At 40.9% G+C, this 18443-nt stretch overlaps 1 protein-coding gene across 4 annotated transcripts in view; it reads left to right on the top strand.

Annotated features, from left to right (window-relative positions):
- tpk1 (thiamin pyrophosphokinase 1) overlaps positions 1-18443 on the top strand; it is a 382816-nt gene that overhangs the window by 328372 nt on the left and 36001 nt on the right. For 3 of the 4 annotated variants that reach the window (XM_041184540.1, XM_041184541.1, XM_041184539.1), the window contains one exon: positions 15129-15343. The exons of the other annotated variant lie outside the window; for it this stretch is intronic. In XM_041184540.1, the coding sequence (XP_041040474.1) occupies positions 15129-15328 (200 nt within the window). In that variant the 3' untranslated portion in view covers positions 15329-15343. Of the gene's footprint in view, positions 1-15128; positions 15344-18443 lie in introns of those variants that run through there. 4 annotated transcript variants of the gene reach the window in all.

The following is an 18443-nucleotide window of genomic DNA, read 5'->3' as shown; positions in this document are numbered from 1 at the left end:
GTGTTATGCTAATGGTCTCACAGTGAAAAACTGCTTCTAAATGACTTGAGGAGCTCACAGATGTTTGATGTGGGAAATGTGGAGAAGTCACAGTATTAGAGTCACAGGCGTTCTTCTGGGATGGGTGCTGGGACACATTTTAGAAACTAATTGAATGGAGCTTATCTCTTTACCCAACAGCATTGTATATTACTGAGATAAAAGCCAAAAACTGCGGATGCTGGAAATCCAAAACAAAAATAAAAATAAAAATATCTGGAAAAACTCAGCAGATCTGTTAGCAAATGCAGAGAGGAACACAGTTAACATTTCGAGTCCTTATGACTCTTCAGCAGAACTAAGGAAAAATAGAAGAGACATGAATTATAAGCTGGTTTAAGTGGGGGTGGTGGGACAAGCAGCATTTCACTTGCACTTCCCTCAATTTAGTCTAATGCATTTGTTGCTCCCAATGCGGTTTCCTCTACATTGGAGAGACCAAACGCAGACTGGGTGACCGCTTTGCAGAACACCTTCGGTCTGTCCGCAAGCATGACCCAGACCTCCCTGTCACTTGCCATTTCAACACTCCACCCTGCTCTTATGCCCACATGTCTGTCCTTGGCCTGCTGCATTGCTTTAGTGAAGCTCAACGCAAACTGGAGGAACAGCACCTCATCTTCCGACTAGGCATGTTTACGGCCTTCCGGACTGCATATTGAATTCAACAGTTTTAGATCATGAACTCTCTCCTACATCCCCACCCCCTTTCTGATCCCCCCCGCCTTTTTTCCAATAATTTATATAGATTTTTCTTTTCCCACCTATTTCCATGATTTTTAAATGTATTTCCATCCATTGTTTTATCTCTACCTTTTAGCCTATTTCGATTCCTTCACCCCCACCCCCACTAGGGCTGTCTGTACCTTGCTTGCCCTTCTTTCTACCCTTAATTAGCACATTTCTTAGATAATATCACCACCTTCAACACCTCTTTGTCCTTTTGTCTATGACATCTTTTGGCTATCTCCACTTATTACTGGCCCTCCCCCCGCCCCCCCAACTTAAACCAGCTTATACTTCACCTCTCTTCTATTTTTACTTAGTTCTGCTGAAGAGTCATACGGACTCAAAATGTTAACTGTGTTCCTCTCTGCAGATGCTGCCAGACCTGCTGAGTTTTTCCAGGTGTTTTTATTTTTGGTTTGTATACTACTGACTTCAGTGCTGACACTAGGGCCTGGATTTTCAACCTCAAGGCAGGAAGCGGGAGTCGGGAAAATCCCCAGCTTGGCCTGCCTGCCCAGGCAGGATCTTCATTGCTGGAAGCTGGTGAGAGTTGAAGTCAGGCCAGCTGACCCGGGAAGAAGTGCAGAGGCAGCTACAGGGGCAGCTGACTGTGGAAGCAGGCTGTTTAAAAGGCCTGCCTTAGTGCTGTGGGACTTTATCCCAGTGAAAAAAAAAACATAAAGGACCTCCATCCTTCCCCTCTCACACCCCATCACCCTCCAAACACTCCCCATGCCCTATCCATGCACCCTCATGCCCCACACCCACCCACCCCTATGTCCTTCATGCCGCTTATGCCAAACTTTGCCCTTGCACCCATGCTCTATATCCCCTCATGCCCTCTATGTCAGGCTCTGCCCTTTCACCCAAACCCAAGACCCTTCATGCCCCTTATACCAGGCTCTGCCCTTCCACCCACTTCCTATGTCCCCTCATGCCCCATATGTTAAGCTCTGGCACTTCCATGCCCATTGACCCAATGTACACTTTCTACAACCAATGAACACCGTAGTGTAAAGTGTGATGTCTAAGAAAAAATCTCTGAAAAAATGTAATTCATTGATCAATTTCTTCTATGAAAAGAAAGATCTGAATGGCAAGCTAATAAAAGTGAAAATCATTCAGGCCCATTGAAGTTTCAAAAACTGCAAACCACAAACACTTTGATAGCACTTTTTGTCTTTTGCACTGGCTGGGCTCCCCCATCTTTGAGGATGGGGATATTTGTGGAGTCTCTTCCTCCAGTGAGTTGTTCAATTGTCCACCACCATTCACAGCTGGATGTGGAAGAACTGCTGAGCTTTGACCTGATCTGTTAGCTGTGGGATTGCTTATTTTTTTTATCACTTGCTACTTCTTCTGTTTGGGATGCAACTAGTCCTGTGTTGTAGCTTCACCAAGTTGACACCTCATTTTTAGGTGTGTCTGGTGCTGCTCCTGGCATGCCCTCCCTGCACTCTTCATTGAGCCAGGGTTGATCCCCTGGCTTCATGGTAACGGTAAAGTGGGGTATTTGCTGGGCCATAAGGCTACAGATTGTGGTTGAATACGGTTCTGCTGCTCTGGATGGCACACAATGCCTCATGATTGCCCAGTTTTGAGCTACTAGATATATTCTGAATCTATTCCTGTGCCACATAACATGGTGTTTGCATGTCTTCCAGCTTAAGCAGTTTTTATAAATATAAAAACATAGGAACATGTGAACATAAGAATGGAAGTAGGAGTAGGCCATATGGCCCCTGGATCCTGCAATGTCATTCAATAAGGTTAAGGCTGAACTTTGACAGTGGATCCAATTTCCCACCTTATTCTATTACCATTGGTTCCCTTAGTGCCTTATTGACCTGGGCCTTGAATTTTTCAATATTTGAGCATCTGCAGGCCTCTGGGATATGGAATTCCAAAGATTCACAACTCTCTGATTGAAGAAATTCCTCCTCCTCTCAGTTGCAATTGGCTGACCCCTTATTTTGAGACTAAGCCCCATAATTCTACACTCTCTAGCCTGAGCATAGAGTCACTCAACATCCGCCTTATCAATATAAAAACAAAAAAACTGCGGATGCTGGAAATCCAAAACAAAAACAGAATTACCTGGAAAAACTCAACAGGTCTGGCAGCATCGGTGGAGAAGAAAAGAGTTGACGTTTCGAGTCCTCATGACCCTTCGACAGAACTTGAGTTCGAGTCCAAGAAAGAGTTGAAATATAAGCTGGTTTAAGGTGTTGCGGTGGGGTGGGGCAGGGGGAGAGAGAGAGAGAGAGAAGTGGAGGGGGGTGGTGTGGTTGTAGGCAAAAGCAGTGATAGAAGCAGATCATCAAAAGATGTCATAAACAACAGGACAAAAGAACACATAGGTGTTAAAGTTGGTGATATTATCTAAACGAATGTGTCAATTAAGAATGGATGGTAGGGCACTCAAGGTATAGCTCTAGTGGGGGTGGGAGGAGCATAAAAGATTTTAAATATTTAAAAATAATGGAAATAGGTGGGAAAAGAAAAATCTATATAATTTTTTGGAAAAAAAACAAAAGGAAGAGGGAAACAGAAAGGGGGTGGGGATGGAGGGGGGAGCTCAAGACCTAAAGTTGTTGAATTCAATATTCAGAATTACTGAATATTGAATTCAACAACTTTAGGTCTTGAGCTCCCCCCTCCATCCCCACCCCCTTTCTGTTTCCCCCTTCCTTTTGTTTTTTTTCCAAAAAATTATATAGGTTTTTCTTTTCCCACCTATTTCCATTATTTTTAAATATTTTAAATCTTTTATGCTCCCCCCACCCCCACTAGAGCTATACCTTGAGTGCCCTACCATCCATTCTTAATTAGCACATTCGTTTAGATAATATCACCAACTTTAACACCTATGTGTTCTTTTGTCCTGTTGTTTATGACATCTTTTGATGATCTGCTTCTATCACTGCTTTTGCCTACAACCACACCACCCCCCTCCACTTCTCTCTCTCTCTCTCTCTCTCTCTCTCTCCCCCCCCCACCTCCCAACACTTTAAACCAGCTTATATTTCAACTCTTTCTTGGACTCGAACTCAAGTTCTGTCGAAGGGTCATGAGGACTCGAAACGTCAACTCTTTTCTTCTCCGCCGATGCTGCCAGACCTGCTGAGTTTTTCCAGGTAATTCTGTTTTTGATCCGCCTTATCAAGCCCAGTAAGAATTCTATATATTTCAATGCTTCTCATTCTTCTAAACTCCAGCGCTTATTGAGCCATTGTACTCAATCTCTCCTCATAGGACAGGCCTCTAAACCCAGGAATCAATCTAATGATCCTTCGCTGCAACCCTCCAAAGGCAAGTATATCCTCTCCTTCGGTAGGGAGACCTAAACAGTATGCTGTACTCCAGGTGTGAACTTGTCTTAGCCCTCTATCATTGCAGCAAGTTCTTCACTCTTGTACCCCAGCGCCCTGGAATAAAGGCTAACACATCATTTGCCTTACTAATTGCTTGCTGTGACTGCATGTTAAATGTTTGTGAATTGCGTGCAAGGACACCCAAAGCCCTCTGAATACCAATATTTACTATTTTCTCACCTTTTAAAAAATATCCTGTTTTCCATTCTATCTGCCAAAATGAATAATGTTTTATTCCATCTGCCACCTTCTTGTCCAGTTACTTAACTGGTCAATATCCCTTGCAGCCTCTTTTCATGAACCTCACAGCTTACTTTCCTATCTAACTTTATATCATTCTCAAACTTGGATATATGAGAAATGCACAGCAGATCAATAAGTGAAAATACTAGCTAACGTTTTGGTTGTACGCCCATGAAAACACTGCATCTGATGGCCTGCTGAAACTGATCGATCGTTGTGGGAATCTTGCTGTGCAAAAGGGATTGAGGGAATCCTTTGTTGTTTCAAGCAAGAGTTCACTCAACAATAAAGCAGAATCAGCTCACTGTGTGATTGAACTTTAATGGCTAGAAAATAATATACTGAGAAGTGTATCACATATATGCACCATCAAATATTGAGTTGTTAGTTCAAGGAGAAAGAAGAACTATAGGGAATAAACTATACGTGCCAAAAATAATTTTATATGTCAGTTTCATTGTTAGCAATGGAAACCCTTCAATGGCGTTTCCCTCCCTGCCACACCTTTCCTATTACAAACAAGGAACATCCCTGTGCATCCCAAACAGTTTCATAGTAAACATAATGAAAGCATAACTGCCACCTGGCCTATTTATCACTTCAGAGTTATTCTATTGTATAAAATCATACTACGAGCTTTCCAACACAACAGTTAGATCTCTTTGATTTGTGTTGGTCCATGGTTATGCTTGGCAAGGTACTGCAGTAGTTTGCTGTTGCCTTCTGCAGGTTGCAGTGCTCAGCTAACAAAAGTTTGACTTCATTGCTGTTACACCAGTTGAACCAGGTATCCACTAGCCAAGAAGATGCACCATCCTGCTTCCACAACGGATTCACCCTATCCCTGGCGGGGACTCTCAGTCAAGCCAACTAGACCTGGAACTTGCAAAAGGGCAGGGTCAACCACACTCTGGGACTCTCCAAGTACCCCTGCTACCCTTAAGTGGTGGAGTATCGAAGAATGAGGGGTGAACTGATTGAAATTTATAAAATTCTTACAGGGCTTGATAAGGTGGATATTAAGTGTTTGCTCAGACTAGAGAGTCTTGAACTAGGGGAAATAGTCTCAAGATAAGAGGTCAGCCAATTGCGACTGAGATGAGGAGAAATTTCTTCACTCAGAGGGTTGTAAATGTTTGAAATTCCCTACTGCAGAAGGCTGCAGATACACAAACATTGAATATAATCAAGGCCCAGATCAATAATGCACCAAGGGAACCAACAGTAATAGAATAGGGCGTGAAAATAGAGTTGATGTTGATGTCTGCAATACAGGCCCGGATCTTCCAAGCAGTGGCAATCATTGTTGGATTGCCACTCCGCTTGAACTTTCCCTCGACTCAACACCACTCTGCATTTCATGCCAGGTCTTCTGACCTTGGCTTTCCCAGAAATGAGGTTCATGTAAAGAGGCTGCAAGGGATATTGACTCTCCAAGAGCCCCCTCATAGCACTGTAGAGTTGGGGAGATGACAGGAAAAGCCCCATTTTTTACAGCTCTAGAAGCCATATGGTAATTTTAAAGGTCTAGTATGAATGTTAATGAATGGGTAAGTGGATGAATGGGTAGGGTGGCAGGGTGAGTAGGGCGGAAGATGGGTGAGGTGAAAGGTTGGCAGGGTGGCAGATGGCAGAGGTGGGAGGGTGAGGTGGTAGTTGGGGAAAGTGGCAGGTGGGTAGGGTGGCAGCTGGGTGAAGTAGCAGGTGGGTAGGGTGGCAGATGAGTGAAATGGTTAGGATGGAAATTCGGTGAAATGGTAGTTGGGTAGGGTGGCAGATGGGTGGGATGACAGGTGGATGAGGTGGTAGTTAGATAGGGTGGTAGGTGGTAAGGTGTCAGGTGGGTAGGGTGGTAAGTGGGTAAGATGGCAGGTGGGTGAGGTGGCATTTTAAAGTCTCTTGACCCTGATGGCAAAGATCTCAGCGTGATAAGAAACCTTCATTGGGAATAAACTGCAGCCATAAAAATTGAGTGTGATCCAAGCGATTTAGTGAAGATTAAAAGAGGGGTCAGACAGGGGAGCACTTTCTTTCCAGATTTATTCAATTTGTACAGTGAAAATATTCTTCAAGGGATTGAAGACCTTCCTGGATTATTAGTTGGAGGTTACAACTTTAATAATATACCGTTCTTATTGCCGACTCTGAAGAAAATCTGCAAAGGATTTTGGAATAGGTAGTGAGTGAAAGTGAGAAGAAAGAGCTGAGCACAAGTAAGAAAATAAGATGTCTAGTAGTGTCCAAAAGAAAATCATACCAGAATGTAAGATCACAGAGAAGAATGCAAAGATCAAATTTTGTTACCTAGGAAATACGTTAACATTGGACAGAAAGGGTGACCAAGAAATAAGACAAAGGATTGGAATGGCCCAAAGATGCATTTTAAAAAATGAGAAAGATTATGATCAATGCAAAATTAGCCGTGAAAACAAAGCTCAATCCTGGAATGCTACATCACATCAATTTTGACATACAGAAGCAAGTGTTGGACAATCAGTGGAGCAATACAGAGGGAATTGAGGCTGCAGAGTTGGGTTTTTTCAGGTGAATAATGAAGATATCTTGGAAGAGGTGCCAGTAAAATCTGAGACCAAAAGAACTCTGCTGACCAAGATCAGGAAGAATGTCTTCAGCATGTAATAGGAACTTATGATTTAGAATGTGTGATGCTCATGATCGATGGTAACAGAGATCAAGGTAAATAAAGAATGACATTTTTAAAAAGCCTTGCTTTTTTTTGCAAAAATATATTTTATTCATGAAACATCTTCAACAACATTCCAAACCATTTCAAACTCACCATTACAAAAGTACAATCAGGTTCAACTTTTACAACATGTATCACAAGGTGCATCAGTACAATCATTTTCAGACATTCATTTTGAGCTGTACATCCCGAGGGGCTCTACACAGTTCCCAGTCCCTTGGTGCACTGTGGCAGAAAGGTCTTAGGCAGTGACCCTTCCCCATTGTGCCTTCGCGGCAACTGCCCCAAGCTCTAGTGCGTCCCTCAGCACGTAGTCCTGGACTTTGGAATGTGCCAGTCTGCAATACTCAGTCGGGGATAACTCTTTGTGTTGGAAGACCAACAAATTTCGGGCAGACCAAAAAGTGTTTTTCACCGAGTTGATGATCCTCCAGCTGCAGTTGATGTTTGTCTCGGTGTGTGGCCCTGGGAACAGCCCGTAGAGCACAGAGTCCTGTGTCACAGAATTGCTCGGGATGAACCTCGACAGAAACTACTGCATCTCTCTCCAGACCTTCTTTGTAACTCTTTCGAGTACAAACCCGTTTCCATCTGTTTCAGATGAAGTTACATTGTTTCCCATTGTGAGATTTGAACTCTTGATCTTGGGGTTACAAACCCAGTACCATAACCACTTGGCTATTTAGGCCAAGCACCTTCTTTGTAAAGGCACAATCTACAAGGAGGTGAACAACAGTCTCTTCCCCACCACAGCCACCTTGAGGGCAACATGCCAAGGGGGTGAGACTCCTGGCGTGTAGGAAGGATCTGATGGGGAGGGCCTTTCTCACCACCAGCCAAGCTACGTCTTGCTAAAAAGCCTTGCAAGCTGGATGAATGTACTACCAACAAGGATGATCCTTGCCTCTAGAGCAAGATTAACATGGGAGTTCATGATCTTCAATGCCCTCTTAGAGCATGGTACCTGAAGAAAGTGTGAGAACTTCTAGGGTCAGATGGCTATAGGTCAGCCTGAAGTTGCAGCCTCCACAATTTAGCATGAACACATTGAAGGGGAAATGAGTTAAGAACTGAGAGATAAAGGAATTGAAGGTTATGCAGATAGGGTTAGTTGAAATAAATTGGGAGGAGGTTCATGTAGAACATAAACACCATCATAGACCAGTTATGTCAAAAGGCCTTTTCCTGTGGAGTAAATCCCATGTTATTCCCATTGACATGGGAACTTATGGTCAGTGACATTGCAACTGTCACAGTGAGGAGGAAGGCCTGATATGAGTGCTTCCGTGCTAGCAATAAAAATAATATTTTTATTAAAAGCTAGACACTTATGGTGAGCATATTATTTTATATTACAAAAGGGGAGTAATTTGAAGTTAGAAGTACTTTCTCTTCCCCATAACATATTTTCCTCTGTATATAATGAATGATATGCCTTCACCATACTTTGTACTTTAAAAATAATTACAACCATTCTTTGTTGGGGGCAGTGAGGGAGAAAATTGCAGCTCCTTGTCCTTTTAAGGAATTTTTATCTAATTTCCAGCTAAAGGCATGTTCAAAATGTCACCAAACCTGTCTGTGGGAATCCAGAAATCACCTATTGTAGCTGTTGACATTTGATGATCTTATGAAATGATTAAACTTCACTTCAATTTAATGGGTACATAGCCCAGCTGCTGCCCATATCAGTAATTGAAGTACAAGTTCAATTCTGCACTGTGGTAATAGAACTGCAAGTGGATGCAATTGCTTAAGAGCATTTCTGAAGTTTAAAATGGACTTGAAGTAGCAGAGACACTCTAGCAATCGAATTTTCTTCAGCACTGTAACTACAGAAAAATTGGGGGCACATTGTAGAAATGATGGTAGGGGTGGCATGCATTTAGAAGACACAGAACAGTGAAAAGTTTAGAATGAATGAGAACAGGATAAAATGGGCCATCTGCTCACAAAATGCTTGTGAGCAGACATTTACAACTGCTGCTTCTGTAAGAACTTTAAACTTAGAATCAAAAAAAATTGAACCTAGTGATTCTTGTTTAATCACAAGCTGAAATCAACATTTCTCAGCACAAAGCTTGAAATACAACATGTGGGTACATATAAAGAATCTGCAGTGGAAGCCTGATTTTAGTAATATTTTAGAAAAATTACTGCTCATACAACACACTCAGAGGTCAATAGTATTTAATAGAAAATGCTATTCTACTAATAATAATAGTTCAAAGTGTTTGTCCTTCCTCCAGTACTGAACAGTAAAGTTTGCAGTATTTCCTGGGAGATATTCTCCCAGTTTCCTAATGAAAAAACAGCCATCAGGAGATCATCCTTCTGTTCAATCTCTGCCAAAAAAAACACACCCAACTAGGATGATTTATCTGGTGAGTCCATCCTTGAGTCCTGGTCAACAGTAGGCATTTAAATTGAGTTATTGGAATTGCACAATCAGTATCGAGCATTAGGTTGGATGGCAATCCCCATTCAGAGTCAGGACTGGCTGTAAACTACATTCCATGTGTTATTTATTTTGAATGCAGACCCCATGCTGATACTTTCTTGGGAAGTAATTATGTTTTTATTAGGTTTCAAATGTACAATCTTTCACAGATCCGCTTCAGTTATATTTTTCAGAGATGATCAAAGTTGCATTGTCATTTAGGGATTTGCTTATAAAACTTCTGTTTCTCTATGTAAAGTATTTGGTTTGATTGCATTTTGAAGGATCAGCTTTCTTTTATGAGAAGCAAAATATAACTCTTCCGAAATAAGATATTTTACTTAAATATATTACTATAGAATAAGGGATGTAAGAGTGGCATATCAAATAAAGGAGTGAAATTTGTCACGGGGCTTAAACATTTGTTAAGACAACCTTAAAGAATATTATCTGAAAAGGGAAACAATTTGTTCATGTTTCATATGGAAGCCTGCATCAGGAGTAAAAAGGACTAAGCAGCCATCTTGATGGACAAACTGAAAAGGCATCATTCAAAAGACCAGGATCAAGTAACAGTACCAATGTGAGAGGAAACTGAGATTGTGAGCAGGAAAATGGAGTAGAGAGCCAAGGTCTTAAATTTCTAAATTTGTTTTCAGATCAAAAGACTGCATAATACCCATAAGGAAGACAAGTTACCATTTAGCAATTTCATATTATTTCACATTGCAATCTAGCATTTCCTTACCATGCCTGGCTCCATATGGGACTTCAATTAATTTACTTAACATTACACATCCCACTTTAAAACTATTAAATTCATAAAGCATGAGATTTCCTGCCTGAACAAAAAGAGCTAAAGGGCTCAAATCTTCACCATGCACTTCCAGCAGGGAGCTCATCTGCCATACCTGCAATTCAGGAGTATGAATTCAGAAAGTGATTCCTATTGTGTTCCAAGCTTAAGTTGTAAATTTTCCATGTGAAAGCTTTCAGAATCTTTATATTTATTTCTCGCTATCTTTAACATCTTGAGTTCTACTTGTGTGTTGTAAAAAGCAAACACAAATTCAATGTCCACCTATTTTTTTCCTCTTTCCTGTCAAAAATAATCACAGCCAGAAAAAGTACAGAAAATCTATAACTGCTCTTGTCAGGTAATAAATACTGTCAAAATTTTCATACGTATTTTATTCAGTTAATTCATATTCATGGCAAAACCATGCATTAAACTACGAAATCAGTGAAGTGCATTTTACAGAAGCCACCAGTTTATGTGGCAAATCTGACTTAAGCTGAACACAATGGGGAATATTTTCCACAATGGTACAAAGGGTGAGAAGGGTGTCTGCTATACCTACCCAATAACAGATGGAGGCCTAAAGCATTTTCATGGCCAGGCCTTATTTTAATTTAATAGGTGAGCTGTCAGCCTGTTGATCAGGTGGGAGGGGCAGCTATGACAGGAATGGGGAAATTCAGTGGCTCCTCAGTAAAGCCTCGCTACAAGCAAGCTTTTAAAGGGGAAGTGGGAGGTCCCACTGAGCTGTGGATAGGAAAAAATTTATAGGGCAAGCATGAATGCTCCTTGTAACCCTATGAAAAACAAGCATGAAAATGTTTGGGCATTTTGGAGCAGTATTCATCAGTCCTTTAAAGATTGCTGGCTCAAACTGCATAGGACCTCAGTTTAACTATTTAAATAAGTTTCCTGCCTGTTTTGAGCACAAGCGCTGGCTGCCAATCTTGAAAATTAAGTTCACACTCAGAGTAGTAGGTATTTCAATAGTCGCTTGGTATTACAGGACTTGAATATTGCCGAAAAGAGTGATATATGTTACCGAAGATTTTCATCTTTTTGACATGCACTCATCAGGACAAACACAAAAATTTCAAATTTCAAAATATCACAACAGTCTATGCTACAGAAAAAGTGGGTATTGATCAGCTCACAAGTAAACTCTGATTGGCCAAGCTATTGCCTTGGAGATTGGGCTGTCCTGATCAGATCATTAATAAAAACAGAAAAACTGCGGATGCTGGAAATCCAAAACAAAAACAAAAACAGAATTACCTGGAAAAACTCAGCAGGTCTGGCAGCATCGGCGGAGAAGAAAAGAGTTGACGTTTCGAGTCCTCATGACCCTTCGACAGAACTTGAGTTCGAGTCCAAGAAAGAGTTGAAATATAAGCTGGTTTAAGGTGTGTGTGTGGGGGGGGCGGAGAGAGAGAGAGAGAGAGAGAGGTGGAGTGGGGGTGTGGTTATCACCAACTTTAACTTTAACACCTATGTGTTCTTTTGTACTATTGTTGTTGACATCTTTTGATGATCTGCTTCTATCACTGCTTGTTTGGCCCTACAACCACACCCCCACTCCACCTCTCTCTCTCTCTCCGCCCCCCACACACACACCTTAAACCAGCTTATATTTCAACTCTTTCTTGGACTCGAACTCAAGTTCTGTCAAAGGGTCATGAGGACTCGAAACGTCAACTCTTTTCTTCTCCGCCGATGCTGCCAGACCTGCTGAGTTTTTCCAGGTAATTCTGTTTCTGATCAGATCATTGTTCGCCGTGTATTGCACAAACTTACAAATAGGCCAAAGGACACCACTTTCAGACCTGAAAAGCACCCAGTCACCTCAAATTACCCTAGAAAGGCGAAGTATCTCAAAAATTTGAACAATAAGTTAGGGAAGCCGTTTCACACTGTTACTCTGCAGTGGCTATGCAAGCGGTATTTTCCATTAACAGGATGCTGCCGTCAGGCCAAAAAGACGTTCTCCCTACCATACAATTGAGCAACATTATGAATGAATTTCCGTGCCAGTGCAATACTAGATATGTAGGCTGTATGACCTAACGATTGACTGATTGAATCAAACAGCATTTTCCTTCGTTTGTTTGTAATAGGTAGAGTACAGTCTGTACTCAACCAGCCCGCGCTTGCAAAACCCAAAACACTTTTCCTGTTAGATGTGATTCTGTGATTGGACAGCACTTGCTGAAAAACCCTGAGTGTGCTAATAGCTACACAAACTACCAATTTACTGTAATCAGTCAAGCTCATAATGTGGCTCATTTATGCTTCCTAGAAGCAACATACTTTCATACGCAAGGATCTGTTTTCTGCAAACAAAAGAGGTATGTTCAAGCCTAGCATCTTTTTTCTATTACCTGTGAGCTTGGGGAGCCCATTGCTTTCTCCATCGGCAACACATTGGCCAATCAAAGCCGACTTCCCAACCAATCGGCACCATTTTCTCCTGTAGCATAAATTGTTGTGAACATTTGAAATTTGCAATTCTCATGTTTGTCCTGGTAAGTGCAAGACAGAAAGCTTCGGCAACATGTTTCTTTTTTCAGCAATATTTAGGTATTTAAAATAAATTCTCATGGACATCAAGATGACATCACACACATACACAGTGTAATAACATTTCTGTTGAAGAACAATGTATTTTGAATGAAATTGCATCATTACCATAATTTTCTTGCAATAGAATGATGTCTACTGCATTATATTTCAAGATCATTCAGTGATTTTCTAGCAATCTTAGAAATATGAACAAATGGAAACAAAACTATTGCTTAAATTCAGAGATGACTTTAAAAAAAATCAGACATTAAAACTAACTTTGATCATTATAGCAAGCATCATTAATCATTGTTAAACCAAGTATACAATATCACATTTCCTTCCCTGAAGAAATTGATAAAATTGATAAAATCACTGTTTTATTTTTATGCAGCTAGATCATATTCAGTTCAACCAGAACCATATAAATCCACATTCCATGCAGTTAAACAGTACAGTTGATAGTCTATGTACGAATCATATTACATTATGTTATAAATTACCTTCTATTTAGAATAATTCAATGTTTATTTATCATGCAACAATCATTTGGGGTAATAGTTTGTAATCCAGTAATGTTTTTCTGCATCAGCTATTTATAAGCAGTAGTGGAAACAGATAGAAAACACTTTCTAATCAATTTAAAGCTAACAATTAAACTACTGCTTATAAATTGCAAGTATTAGATTCGATTTACCAATAATCACATTGCAATAGATTATTCAAACATCTGGTGCTGTCCAAATGAAAATGAAATTAAATCATTTTCACTTGATTGTTTGCATTAGGTAAGAAAAGAGTGAATATTGATGTGTTTAGACAAACAATGATGTACTATATGAACTGTTCTTTAACATTCAAACTACTTCAAGCACAAGTTTTTTTGAGGTTTATCTAGTGAAATAAGGTCACATTAAAATCCTCATTACCAGCTGCTTGACATTTCTGCAAATTATTTTTTGCTCTATATTTATTTTAAAGAAACAGCTAAGTGCACTAGTCATAGCAACTGTGACAAGCCCCAAAAACACCCAATTGTAATGCTGAAGTCCTGTACTTCAGAACTACCCATGCCATAGCTAAGATGTTTCAGTAAAGCTACAAACCAGCCTCTACCCAACTAAGTAAACAATTGTCCAAGTAAATCACATTAACAAAACCCAAGAAAACTCCAACCCAGCCAATTGCAACCCACAGGCTGGATTTGACGGGGAGCCATGTTCCCTGTTGCGTCCCCCCCAACCCCCAAACCTCCACTCACGAAAAGACTGGCTGCCCCACAGCCATTTTAATTGACTTAAGGTGGGACTTTAGCCACTTTCTAGGACTACAGCCAGCCCTCAAAGAAGAGGAGGTTATGCAGGCCGAACTGAAGCTAAATCTGGGATGACACCTGGCTGGCACCAGCGAGGGGGATGGAAGCCGGCGGGATTGTGGTTAAAGGGGAGGGTATGACCTCCAGGGTGGCCTTTGGTGGGCACAGATGACCCACAACCAACACCAGCCCACTCAGCAAAAGCTGCCAGGCTACCTATTTTGAAGGGACCTCCCTCTGCCGTGGGTTTAATAGTGGCGGGGGTAGGATTAGACTCTGACGTGACTATTAATTGGGAAATGGGAGACAGGTCAGGGATGGATAGGAAGGCTAATCGCTGCATTTATGAAGCCCTCACCTTCAAACCTGCCAGCCGCGGAGTGTAAAATCCAGCCCCAAATGTCTGCTCTCAATCAACAGCAAAGTGCTGGAAGGAGTTGTCAACAGTTTTTTTTTACTTTTTCACGGGATGTGGGCATCACTGGCTAGGCCAGCATTTATTGCCTATCCCCAATTTCCCTTGAGAAGGTGCTGGTGAGCCACCTTCTTGAACGGCTGCAGTCCATACGGTGTAGGTACACTCAGTGCTGTTAGGGAGACAGTTCCAGGATTTTGACCCGGCTACAGTGAAGGAATGGCGATATATTTCCAAGTCAGGATGGTGAGTGGCTTGGAGGAGAACTTGCAGGTAGTGGTGTTCCCATGCATCTGCAGCCTTTGCCCTTCTACATGATAGACGTCATAGATTTGGAGATGAGCCTTGGTGAATTCATGCAGTGCATCTTATAGATGGTACACACTGCTGCCACTGTGCATCAGTGGTGGACTTAATCAGTGTTGAAGGTGGTGGATGGGGTGCCAATCAAACAGGCTGCTTTGTCCTGGAAAACAGTGGTATCACTGTTGCATTGTTCTTGTTGCAGTGGCCAACTCAGCTTCAGATCTCATTACATCCTTGACCCAGGAACCAGACCTGAATTCCAGATGTGAGGTGATGGTGACTGCCCTTGACATCAAGACAGCATTTGTCAAAGCGTGGAGTTCCTATCTTACAGCATTGTCGAGCACCTTCACCATACAAAATACAGCAGTTCAAGAAGAGCATCCACCTGTAGGCATCTAGGGATGGGAAATAAAAGTCAATCTTTGCAGCAGTGTGCACATCCCAAGAATAACTAAAAAAAAATGCTTCATTATCAAATGACTATGCATTAGGATTTATGGGAAGCAGTAGCTTTGTACAAGAGCTGTTAAGTTTCCAGTGTCACAACAGTTTAGTTTAAATATGAGGTTGCGTTCTATATCCTCATCTATTTATACATGTAACATACACTGAGAATGTAGGCAACAATACTGTATTCACTCAATGAGCTATCCTATTTGATTCTGCATTTCTATCAGCTCTTTACTTAGGCATTTATGCAAGCAATATTGTAAAACTAGTAAAAATAAGGCAATCAGGAAGTTCAGCAAATGCTATGGCACTGTGTGATTCACTGATGTAGTAGTTATATGACACTACCCATCACATAGCAAAATCAAATGCCACAAATGGGTAATCACTGTAGGCAGTGTGTGATTCAGCAGCTATCCATTGGAATTATCATACCAAATTTATGCCACTACCTGAATAAATTCAATTTCCAAATCCAAGACAAAAAGTTATTGGGTTATTCATGAGAGTGGAAGATAAACTAATTTAAATGCTTTTTTTTGAAGACCTGTAATTTCTCTTTATAGACTGCAATTCTTTTAATTGCTTGAAGGTTACCGGCCATTTCAGCTAATAATATACCAAGACTGCTGGTCTGGTTGCAAAGCTTGTCACATTAGACTGGCATAAACAGGATGATGTGAATCTCAAACTGGCTTTAGCCATGTGCATCTGGTAGGTAATTTAATACCTTCTGAAGCATGAACTGATTGAGAGCCACATTGTAGTATAAATCCTTAGGGACCACTTTGAGTTTGGGAATTCTTGATGTGAGCTTCATATACAGAGCCTCCAAGGTTGAAAATATGACCTGAATTTTTTAATATATTTATATAGACAAAATAAGCCTCCTGAGTATGGTCTCCTCCATTTTGTCAATGTACAGTTCTTCTCACTGGCATTAGTTCACAATTGTTAAAAACATAAATAAAACACAGTGACCCTGATTATTTTTTTATTATTCATTGGATGTGGGCTTTGCTGACTAGGCCAGCATTTATTGCCTATCCCTAATTGCCCTTGTTCAGAAGGCATTTAGGAGCCAACCACATTGCTGTGGGTTTGGAGTCACATGTAGGCCAGACCAGGTAAGGACATCAGATTTCCTTCCCTAAAGCACATTAGTGATCCAGATGGGTTTTTACGACAATCAGCAATGGTTTCATGGTTATCATTAGACTTTTAATTCCAGATTTTTCTTAAATTTAAATTTCACCATCTGCCTTGGTTGACTTTGAACGCAGGTCCCCAGAGCATTACCCAGGGTGTTTGGAATACTAATCCAATGGCAATATGCACTATGCCACCACCTCCTCCAGTCTCCTGCTGAAGATTAGGAGAATTCCAAAGGAAATTGAGGGCCATTGAATTTCTTTAATTTTACAATCACTTCCTAACAATAGACTGAATTTCATAATTTTTCCAGGGGATTATTTTTAAAATACTAAGTTGCAGTCATGTTGTTTTTAACTGGACTATACTGTATTGGTGCTGGGACAGGAAGTTTGGGTTTCTGTCATCAGTTCCCTATTCATTAAGATCTCAGATTGTTGCAAATGATGCTGAGCAGACACAAAGTACATCCTCACTGGAAGGAGGAGATGTTTGTGGATGTCCAAGGATGGTTAAAAAGAAGTTATTTAAAAAAAAACCTACAGGCTACTGCTAAAGTGAATTTTTCTGCATATATGCTTTTTTTTCAATTCAATATATGGCAGTACGTTTCTGTCATAATGTAAATGCTTTCTTTATAATATGTTTTCTTTAGCTGTAGGGTTTACTAATTATCTAGGATACTCTTGCATCCATTTGTAGGCTTTTCTAAGTGAATCATTGTCAGCTGTCTAATAACATTCCATGAAAGTTGAGAGAATAAAAAATTAACTAAAGAAGAAACAGAGTGCCAGCTAGAGGAGTGATGATGAGCTGGGAGATTTACTGGGTGGAGATGCCCCAGAATTGGACCCCTGAATGATTCTGATATGGAGAAGAGACCTTGCTTTACAGATACAAGTTAATACAAATTTTCAGATAATACCGGAATACCAAACAAAAATAAATTGTTTTAATTTAGTACTTCATTGAAATGGTTCAAAATGTATGTGTGCATGTTTATATTTATATTGTTTATACCAATTCATCTTCCTGAATGCTGTTTATAGTTAATTAAAGTGCCATATCTCTCCCAGATTTGTTGCACATGAGGTTTCATGCCCTCTCCCTATTATCCCTATTTTTTCACTGTCAACCCTTAACCTATATGTCCTCCTGTGGCCATGCCCTACTTGCACTTAACCCTGACTTTCCACTGCTTTCCTCCTCATCATCCCATTCATGCTAAGACCTAGACTTCTCTGTAATTGCCAATGTACTCACCCTTGTGCACTTGACTGTCAGCCGCCTCCATCCTCTCACACTTACCCTGCCAAAAGCTTGCAACTGCAAAGAATAGTCAGTTTCCAGCTGTGACCTGGATAGTGAGGAATTGTAGGTTAGGGTAGACAAACAGGGGGTTCATTGTGGGGCTGTCTGAGGTCCAACTAGCAAAGGGGTTAGTTGGGACAAGGAGTGGAAGTGGTAGCAGGAAGACAAAAGGAACTAGGCAGCGTGAGGGCTGAAGATGGGGTTCTTGGATATAAACAACCCAAACCAAAAATGTCAGTGAAGCCGGCAATGACAGTAGCACTCTGGGAGTTGTGTGTTAGGGTGGGGGTGATGGGTGAAGGACACACAGTCAAGGGATTATAATGGTGGAAAAGTGCCTTACATATCTGGGAGTTGCAGCGGATAGAGTCATGCAACATGATCCACACCAGTAAACTAACAGGTAAAACAAATGTTAATGCTGCAGCATAACATAAATAGCTAGGACAACTGAAACAGCACCATTAAAGTGAATAGAAAAATTGTAATGTGACAACAAATCGTGATGTGGCAGAATGAATGATTCCAGGAACTACATAGCAGACTGACAACAAGTTTATGTGTTAGCATGACTATGAGGGGGTGAAACTGGTCTTTTGCC

Source organism: Carcharodon carcharias, chromosome 3, assembly GCF_017639515.1.
Source record: "Carcharodon carcharias isolate sCarCar2 chromosome 3, sCarCar2.pri, whole genome shotgun sequence".
NCBI lineage: Eukaryota > Metazoa > Chordata > Chondrichthyes > Lamniformes > Lamnidae > Carcharodon > Carcharodon carcharias.
Note: the sequence above shows the minus strand (reverse complement) of the source record. Positions and strands in the feature narration are given on the sequence as shown.